At 48.3% G+C, this 9,453-nt stretch overlaps 1 protein-coding gene across 2 annotated transcripts; it reads right to left on the bottom strand.

The window, feature by feature from the left end:
• Window positions 1–690: 690 nt before the first annotated feature.
• Eral1 (Era like 12S mitochondrial rRNA chaperone 1) lies at window positions 691–8,859 on the bottom strand. 2 transcript variants are annotated; one of them, XM_021630737.2, is made up of 10 exons: window positions 8,326–8,857; window positions 6,104–6,231; window positions 5,658–5,735; window positions 3,616–3,662; window positions 3,408–3,469; window positions 3,146–3,258; window positions 2,817–3,065; window positions 1,766–1,915; window positions 1,570–1,650; window positions 691–1,462 (listed from the first exon to the last, which is right to left on the bottom strand). In XM_021630737.2, the coding sequence occupies exons 1-10, from the start codon at window positions 8,606–8,608 to the stop codon at window positions 1,340–1,342; spliced, it is 1,314 nt and encodes a 437-aa protein (XP_021486412.1). In that variant the 5' UTR covers window positions 8,609–8,857; the 3' UTR covers window positions 691–1,339. The 2 variants fall into 2 exon arrangements, with proteins under 2 accessions (XP_021486412.1, XP_060243202.1); XM_060387219.1 differs by lacking the exon at window positions 1,766–1,915 and having other exon boundaries at window positions 8,326–8,859.
• Between the last annotated feature and the right edge of the window lie 594 nt (window positions 8,860–9,453).

Genomic DNA, 9,453 nt, shown 5'->3' with positions numbered 1-9,453 from the left:
CCCAAAGGCTTCCCCAGACTACAGCTCCAGCTCCAGCACTGCTGTTCCAGCTCCAGGTAAGCAACCCCTGGAGTCACTGTCAGCCTGCCATAGGTCTGCCCAGCTGGAAGCTTCTGCCTCCTGACTTTGCTTCTGGCTGTAACTCTGGGTCCCTAAGAGATCTGAAGACCTTAGCTGCCTCCTCTCAGCCACAAGGATTACCCTGGACCACAGAATCAGAGAGATGCCGCTCTGGGAGGTTTGCGTCCAGCCCTGACTGACCCTGCCCCAATCCCCTGCTCTCCGTGTCCACAGCTCTCCAAGCCTGCTGCTCACTTCCCCCAGGGCCTTGGCTGGGATATCATCATATACTGTAAGTTTGTGATGAGACACTACAGTATAGATGATGTACTAGTCTGGGTACCCCAGCTCCAGAGGGCAGGAGATGCTGAAGCCCATGGGGCTCACCGCACGGCCCACCAAGCCTACTGACTGCTGCGGCACTTGGGAATGGCGAGGAAACCGTTACCATTACTGAGTTAGTAATGGTAACGGTTCTCTTGCTGCTCCCAGAAACTGTGCCTTCAAGAAGAGCTCCTGACCCGGGCGCAGATTCCTGGAAGAAAAAGAGACCCCAGGCTGACAAGAGAATGGGAGTGGGGGAGGGGATGCATTTTTCTCTTCCCTGTTCAAAAGAAATAAAGATAAGAATAAGAACACTTGTCATTTAACTTTATTACCATCCAAGGCTGGGTGCAGGATGGGGTCCGTGGGATCAGGACTTGGGAGAACAGGTGGTTGGCATTATCTCATTTAAGAAACACAGGTTCAATTGGATGTGGTGGTACATCTTTAATCCCAGCACTCAAGAGGCAGACAGGATCTCTGTGAGCTCAAAGCTGGCCTAGTCTAGGGCTAGCCCCAGCAGCTAGCCTGAGTTGTGTAGTAAGAACCCTGTCTAAAAGGAAACACAGACACAGGCCCTTACCAATTTCAAGGTGAGGAACTTGTGTGGGGGAGAACTTCTACCAACAACTGGAAACTCAGGGCAACAAGAGTCTGGGTTCAATGCTAGCAGGGGTGGGGTGATGCTATTCACACCAGGACAGACTTCTCAGACCTACATAGCTGAGACCCTAGGCAGAGGACTACCTGAGAACTGAACTAAGGCCCTTCTTTCCTCCAGTAGAAAACATGGTTGGCTGGGCACTGAGCAGACTCCACAGGCCAGGCTAGCTAGCAGCCAGTCAGGGTCCATGGCCCTTCTGGGTCCTGCAGGGCCCCTTTGACAGGGCTAATTCTAGTCAGTGACTCTGCCAGCAGCTTGAGCAGGGATGCCCTGCAAGTAGAAAGAGGACGGTCATTTGAGAAGCTTCACGGAGAGGCGGATGTGGACGTCACAGAGGAAGATGTCCATGAGGTCTCGGCCCACCTCCTGTGCAATCTGGGAGATCAAGAGGCCCTTCTGACCAATCAGGATCCGCTGCAAAGTGGTGAAGGGAGAGACATGTGGTTCTGCTCTCAGGCTTCACAGAAGGAGAAAGCAGCCCTGGTTAACCCTGCTGCCCCTCTGAGCCTGCCCTCACTTACCATATGAGATTCTTTGGACACCAGAAGGTTCTGTTGGATCACTAGCTCCCCACTTGGTCCTTCCTCCCATATCACTGTCTTCTGTATAAGGAGACATCATGACGGTCAGGCCGGCTCATCCCCTATCTCTTGGTACCCCACTGTCCCAGGTGTGTGCCTGGTACATAGGCCCTGGGCCCTTTCACTGTATCCACACCTGCTGTACACTGTAGGGCACCTCCTCAGGCAGGTACTCTAGGAGTTTCTCTCGGACCTTATTAGCACAGATCTCTTCAGGTGTCTGGCTAGTGAGGACTCCACTGTGGAACTCCCAGGGTCCTGGCTGGGCTTGTGCCAGAAGGTATTGCTGTGGGTACAAAGAAAGAGTGGGCTCTTAACCCCCACCGGTACAGGGACTTTTTTGTTTATGACAGGGCCTCACGTAGCCCAAGCCGACCTTAAAATTGCTATGTAGTAGCTAAGGCTGGCAAATTCTTAATCCTACTTTAGCCTGACAAACCCTGAGACTCTAAGGGTGAGCTACCACAACTGACTGTAATGTTTTTTGTTTGTTTTGAGACAGGTTTTTCTGTGTAGCCCTGGCTGTCCTGGATCTCCCTTTGTAGAACAGGTTGGCCTTCAACTCACAGAGCTCCACCTGCCTCTGCCTCCCGATTGCTTGGATTAAAGTTGTGCGCCACCATGCCCAAGCTGGTCTTGAACTTCCAATCTTCCTTGTCTCTACCTCATAGTGCTAGAATTACTGGTGTGCACCCCCATGTCCAGTTTATGTGGGTCTAGAGATGGAATCCAACACTTGTTATACAATAGGCAAGAATTCTACCAACAGAGACACATTCTTAGTTTGGGGTTTTTTTTTTGGTTCCTCTACGTATCTATGTAGTCTGGCTGGCCTAGAATGAAGACCAGGTTGGCCTCAAACTAATTCTTCTGCCTCTGCCTCCTGAGTGCTAGGATAATGTGTATGTGCCACCACATCTGGCTGTTTTTGGTTTCATGAGACAGGGTCTCATTATAACTGGAGCTCCTCTCGAATTCACTATGTAGCTGAAGATGACCTTGAACTCCTGACCCTCTTGCCTTGACCTCCTGAGTGCTGGGATTACAAACATAAATTACCACAGCCAAACATTTTTTTTTGTTTGTTTGTCTTTTAAAAGACAGGATCTTCATCTATAGTTAGGCTGGTCTGGGTGAGGCCTATCTTAACATGGCAGAAGTAAGAAACTGCGGGCCAGGCTACTGACCTTTAATGTGCTCACATCCTTGTTATTTAGTGCTGATAACATGAAGATCTCCTGGAAGGAGGGCCAGCCAATTCTCTGAGGGTTTCTCACTGAGTGCACATCTGGGTCCGTCTTTGCAGGGCTGGGGCTGTGGGTGCCAGCGTGCGAGTGCAAGGCCGGCTTGATATTGAGCTTCTTGCCATTGACTACACCTTCAGTGAGGGCTGCTGTCAGCTCCAGGAGCACGGACTTCTGCTTCAAGCAATCTACCTGGACACACGGGATGAACAAAGTGCACTGTAAGACAGACGAGAGCCTGGAAGAACTCTTCCTTTGGGGGCGGTACTTACTTTGTTTAAGACGAGGATGCTTGGGACCTGGGAGAACTGGCTCAAACACTGCAGCACCTGGGGGCTCAGCTGGCTCCTGGTCCACTTGTCTGACGCATCCACAAGAACTACAACTAGAAGGTGGCAGAGTAGACAAAAGAATAGACTGTGACCTTCCTGACCCCCAGCAAGTTCCTGGCGGGGAGTCCTGGCCACACCCCAGTTCCCAAACTCCCAGAAATGAAAGGCTCTGTTGACCTCAGATTTTTAGTTTGAGTCTAACCAAGATCAGCAGATTCCATGCTCTTCCATGGATCTTCCAACAAAGAGAGTTCCAGATGGTGCCTAAAGGACAAATGTATCAGTCAGGAAGGGTCCTATGACTGACCAGTTCTTACGAGGGGTGGGTATAATACGGAAAACTTCCATCTCTTGGAAGATCCCCTCCTCTCAACCCACCCCCACCCCATATCCGTTCCTACAGCCAATACCTCTTCTGTTTAGTAGGACTGATGATGCCAGGTGTGTCAAGCAGAACCTAGAATCAGAAAAGAGACCCACAGCCCCCCCAAAAAGAAAAGATTTTTAATGGACTGTGGGAAGAAAGGCCACACACTCCCCTATTTTTGGTTCTAGGATTCAACCGGGGCTCTATTCATACTAGGTAAGCATTTTAACATTGAATTTGCAGAGTCACAAGGGGCTCTTTCTTTCTTTCTTTCTTTCTTTATTTATTTATTTTCATTTTGGTAGGGTCTCACTTGTAGTCCTGGCTATCCTGAAATTTACTATGGCGAATATGCTGGCCTTGACCTATAGAGATCTACCAGCTTCTGCCTCTCAAGTGCTGGGATTAAAGATGTGTGCCACCACACATAGCTAGAGAAAGGCCATCTTTGATGTTAATATCCTGCCTTTCCTTCATGGACAAGCTGTTACTGACTTCAGATTTCTTGCTCTTTACCACTGTTTTAGTATTAATGGGACCCCAAAGGAAGAGGATAACTACAAATAAATGAAGGATTGATGCTGGAGATGTGGCTCAATGGCAGAGTTCTTGGGTAGCACTCAAGAGGCCCTGGGTTAGATTCCCAGCACTGCACAAAATAAAAAACACAAAACCATAGTTCAGTGTTCAACTCTGCTTTGTCATATGTGGTGTCATATTCCTATAATCCCAGCATTTACAAGGATGCAGAGGCAAGAGCATTATTTCAAGTTCGAGGAAAGACTGAGTTCAGTGTTAGGCAGGGCTACACAGTGACACACTGTCTATAAAAGGGAAAATACAGAAACATTCAGAGCTGGGCATGGTGGTGTCTCTTGTATCCCAGCACTTAAGAAACTGAGTAGGCAGGAAGATCATAAATTCAAGGTCAGCCAAGCAGTGGTGGCGCATGCCTGGATCCCAGCGCTGGGAAGGCTGAGGCAGGTGGATCTCTGAGCTCCAGGCCAGCCTGGTCTACAGAGTGAGTGTGAGGACAGCCAAGGCTACAGAGAGACACCCTGTTAGAAAAAAACAAAACAAACAAACAAACAAAAAACAAGATTCTGCTGGGCATCGGTAGCACACCTTTAATCCCAGTACTGGAAGGCAGAGGCAGGTGAATGTCTGAGTTTGGGACCAGCCTGGTCTACAGAGCAAGCTCCAGGGGAGTTACACAGAGAAACCCTATCTTGAAAAAATAAAAAGAGGAGGCTGGAGAGATAGCACAAAGATTCAGAGCACTGGCTGTTCTTCCAAAAGTCCTGAGTTCAATTCCCAGTAACCACATGGTGGCTCACAACCATCTATAATGAAATCTGGTGCTGTTTTGCCTGTAGGCACAAATGCAGGCAGAATACTGTATAAATAATAAGTAAATATATCTTTAAAATAAAACAAAACAACATTCCTGGGGCTGTGGAGACAGCTCAGCAGTTAAGAGCACTGGACGCTCTTCAAGAAGACTTGGGTTCAATTCCAAGCACCCACATGGTGGCTCACAACTGTAACTCCAGTTCTAGGGAACATGACAGATGAATAAATAAAATAAATCTTTAAAAAAAGGAGAGATCCAGTCTCGAAAGAACAAACACACACACACATCACAAGAAGAGAATGCACAGATTCGATTATAAGGCCTCTCCTTCTTTAAGGTTCCCTACAGTTCTTCCTCTCCTTTTGCCCTCTATTCTGAAGGTATGTGTTTGGGTGGTAGTGCGTCCTGGATATAGACCAGGCCAGCCTGGAACCTAAGACATCTGCCTGCCTCTGCCTCCTGAGTGATGGGATTAAATGTGTGCCACCACTACTCCCAACCACTCCCCCCCCCCTTTTTTTTTTCCTGTTTTTTGAGACAGGGTTTCTCTGTGTAGCCCTGGCTGTCCTGGATTCCATTTGCAGACCAGGTTGGCCTCAAACTCAGAGTTCTGACTACCTCTGCCTCCTGAGTGCTGGCATTACAGTCATGCACCACCACGCCCGGCCATTTAAGGCTAATGGTTTAGCTTCAAATTCTGTCTTGTTTGGAGAACTTCTGCAGGTACCTACCACCTGAGCCTCCTTCTCTGTGATGACCCCCAGGGCTTGACATCGAGTGGTGTGAACCTTCTTTGAGACAGGAAACACCTTCCAGAAAGAAAGAAAGAAAGCCCAGTGAGATCCCAGATCTCTCCCAGGCCATCCATGAAAGAAAAGCAAGAAGTGAATGGAATAAAGAGAGAGAGAGAGAGAGAGAGAGAGAGAGAGAGAGAGAGAGACTGGAGAGATGGTTCAATGGTTAACAGAATTAAGTGCTCTTCCAGATGACCTAGGTTCAATTCCCAGCACACAAGTGGTAGGTAGCTCAACAACTGTTTATAACTCCAGTTTCAAACCTTTTTCTCTGTGGGCACCAGGCACACAAGCAGTACACAGACACACATGCAGGCAAAACACACATACACATAAGATAATGTGTAAAAAGGGAGGTCTACGGGGTGACAGGTGTGGCATACTTTCCGGCCCAGCAGCTGGTTGGAGAGTGTCGACTTCCCTGCATTTGGGGCTCCCAGGATGACTACTCGGAGGACCCGTGGATTCTCAGGCATGTCAGGAGCATGGGCCAACAGCAGATTCTGCTCATCTGTGTTAAGACAGAAACAGGAATGATATATAGAAATGATATATTAGAATCTGGACTCCATCAGATCTTCAGTTCTGATACCCAAGGAGGAAATCAAGATAAAAGATTAGTATACCAGGCTGAAGCCACCCATTCCTAACTTTGAGACTAGTTTGGCATTTAATTTTATTTGATTTCATGAGGTTACCTAACTTCCCGAAGCCCCTTGGTCTTCTCATTTGTAATGTGGAATCACATTATCTATGATTAACTTATTTTTTTTTTAAAGAAAATGTATCTTTATTTATTTAATTTTATGTGCATTAGTATGGGGGTGTCAGATCCCTTGGAATTGGCATTGCAGACAGTTGTGAACTGCCATGTGGGTGTTGGGAATTGAACCTGGATCCTTTGCAAGAACAGACAGTGCTCTTAATCACTGAGCCACCTCTCCAGCCCCTATGAATAACTTCTTTTTCACAATGACAACTGTATAGAAATGCTCACACTTATAATCATATTTGTAAGTGTGACACACTTATAATCACAGCCCCTTAAGAGGCTTAAGCAGAGTGGATTGCTCTTAAGTCTGAGGCCAGCCTGGGCTACAGAACCAGACCCTGTCTCAACACAACAAAACAACCACACTATACAAGAGAAAGAACACTTTAGAAAATGGATGTGGTGGCTTGAACTCGAAATCCCAGCATGCAGGAGGCTGGGAAAAGTGAGCTTCAGGTTATCCTGGGCTAGAGTGAAACTTTGTCTCAATCTCACTTACCAAGAAAAATAACATGTTACTTCTCAAGTGGCATGGACTAGAGTCTGGTAGGAGACCAGACAATGTTAACTGCACTACAGTGTCGTAGGAGAGACTGCGAAAGTCTGAGGACCTTCATAGTAGCATTAGTAGGACACCACAGTCAAGAGTTGAAGAGATACAGCTGGGAATGATAGTGCACAGGCCTTTAAGCCCAGACCTGGGAGGCAGAGGCAGGTGGATCTCTAAAAGTTCGAGGACAGCCTGGTCTACAAAGCAAGTCCAGGACAGCCAGGACAGCCAGGGCTTGATACACAAAGAAACCCTGTCTTGAAAAATTAAGAGTTTGAAGAGATTTCTGCAACTGGAGATCCTCCTGCCTCCACCTCCCAGGCATGTCCCATGAATTCTGGCTTAACTTAGGGTCTTAAAAGTTGATGGGACTCAACATTCACTTATTGGGTCTACACTGCTTGCCATGTGAACACAGAGGGAGACAGCTTTGCTTTGCCTAATGATCTTTGGTGAACATTACTGATTGTGACCACAGGTTTCCTCACATTCTTAAACTCTTCATTTGTTTATTTAGTTAGTTATGTGTCGGGGCGAGCTCATGGAAGTCATAGCAAACATTTCTGGAATTGGTTCTCTGGGATTGAACTCAGGTTGTCAGGCAACAGAGTCTTTATCTGCCAAGTTATTTCACAGGCCCTCGTTCTCAAACTCTTTAACAGCCTTCACTACTTGTTGACATCTTGTTGGGCTCAGATTTATTTATTTTTATTAAGTGAGAGAGGCTATCCCTAGTAATGGGAACAGGAGATCTCTGACATGAACTCAGTGACTGGCTCTTTGATCACCTCCCCCTTAGGGGTAGTGGCCTTACCAGGCCACAGAGAAAGACTATGAAAGACAGACCTGATAGGCCAGGGTGAGATGGAAGGGGAGGAGGACCTCCACTATTAGTGGACTGGGGAAGGGGCATGGAAGGAGAGGAGGGAGGAAGGAAGGGAGGGAGGAAGAAAGGGCGAGAAGAAAGAAGGGAGGGGTTGGGAGGGGACGAGGGTGGGACTACAGCTGGGATACAAAGTGAATAAATTGTAATAAATAAAAATTATATTCAAAATTTTTAAAAAACGGGAGAGGCTAAGCTGATATTCCCAGAGACGGGGATTTTACTTAAGAAACATGATTTCCACTGCTAAAACCACCAGAGGCCGGTCATGGCCAACACCTGTAATCCCAACACTTCAGAGGCTGCAGCTGGAAGATCCGAGTTCCAAGCCAGTTTGGGTTACACAGCAAGACCTGTCATAAAACAGAACACCCGCAACTAACACCGCTATGCCCTTTACCTCTGTGCACCGACACCGCGGGGACGCTCGGCGCCAATGCACTGTCAGGCTGAGGGAATCCAAGGAAACGCTCCAAGGCGGAGTCCTGACCATAACGACGAGATGCCGAGGCCAGGAGGGGACTTGAGAAAGCGGCGCCCACGGCACAGGACACGCACCGCACCTGGCTACCTAGAAGCGAGCCGGGCAGAGCGACGCACCCCTTCCTGGCAAGCCGACCCACCTGCCGGGCCCCTAACAAAGCCCGAGCGAACCCAGCGCAGTACCGTCTGGGGGCGGCCATTTTGCCGCAGTGCACTCTGGTACCGCTCAGAAGCGCGCTACCATTGGGCCGAGAGGCCCACACACCAAGAGTAGAGGAAACTAGATCGGCAAAATTGTGACGTGTTTACCGTCCGTGTGCGTATTACGGTGGTCTCGGACTCCCATACCTAACCCTTTCACCTGCCAGAGTTTTGTAAAAGAGCTCTTTAGCACTGTCTTCTGAATGACGACTTTCCTCCTGAAGCTGAGTAGCGGAAGCCGTCCTTCTAGCGCCTCAAGAGGAGAAACTCTCGGTGCCAGGAGTGGGCAAGGGCTCTAGGCAGCATTTCGCAAGCCAAGTTTTGTTTTAAAGTGCTTTCTAGCCGGGCGGTGGTGGCGCAAGCCTTTAATCCCAGCACTCGAGAGGCAGGTCTCTGTGAATTCGAGGCCAGCCTGGTCCACAGAGCGAGTTCCAGGACAGCCAAGGCTACACGGAAAAATCCTGTCCCGAAAAATAAACAAGTGCTTTCTAATCTCAGTCTTGCACTGATCCTTTCCTTGTATTTCTTACTGTATTAGCTGGGTGTGACAGTTTTAGTTAGCCTTAAGTCATGTATACAAAGTTGTGTCTGCATGTACACCTGCACACCAGAAGAGGGCACCAGATTGCACTATAGATGGTTGTAAGCCACCATGTGGGAATTGAACTCAGGCCCTCTGGAAGAGCAGCCAGTGCTCTTAACCTCTGGGCCATCTCTCCAGCTCCCTCTGCCTGTTTTCTTAAAGCGCTTAGTTCCACCATTCCAGAATAGCACCACCAACAATGGGCTGGGCCCTTGCACATCAATCACTAAGAAAATGCTCTACAGGCTTGCCTACAGCCCA

This window comes from Meriones unguiculatus, chromosome 7, assembly GCF_030254825.1.
Source record: "Meriones unguiculatus strain TT.TT164.6M chromosome 7, Bangor_MerUng_6.1, whole genome shotgun sequence".
Taxonomy (NCBI): domain Eukaryota; kingdom Metazoa; phylum Chordata; class Mammalia; order Rodentia; family Muridae; genus Meriones; species Meriones unguiculatus.
The sequence above is the reverse complement of the archived record's forward strand: the minus strand, read 5'-3'. Positions and strand labels throughout refer to the sequence as shown.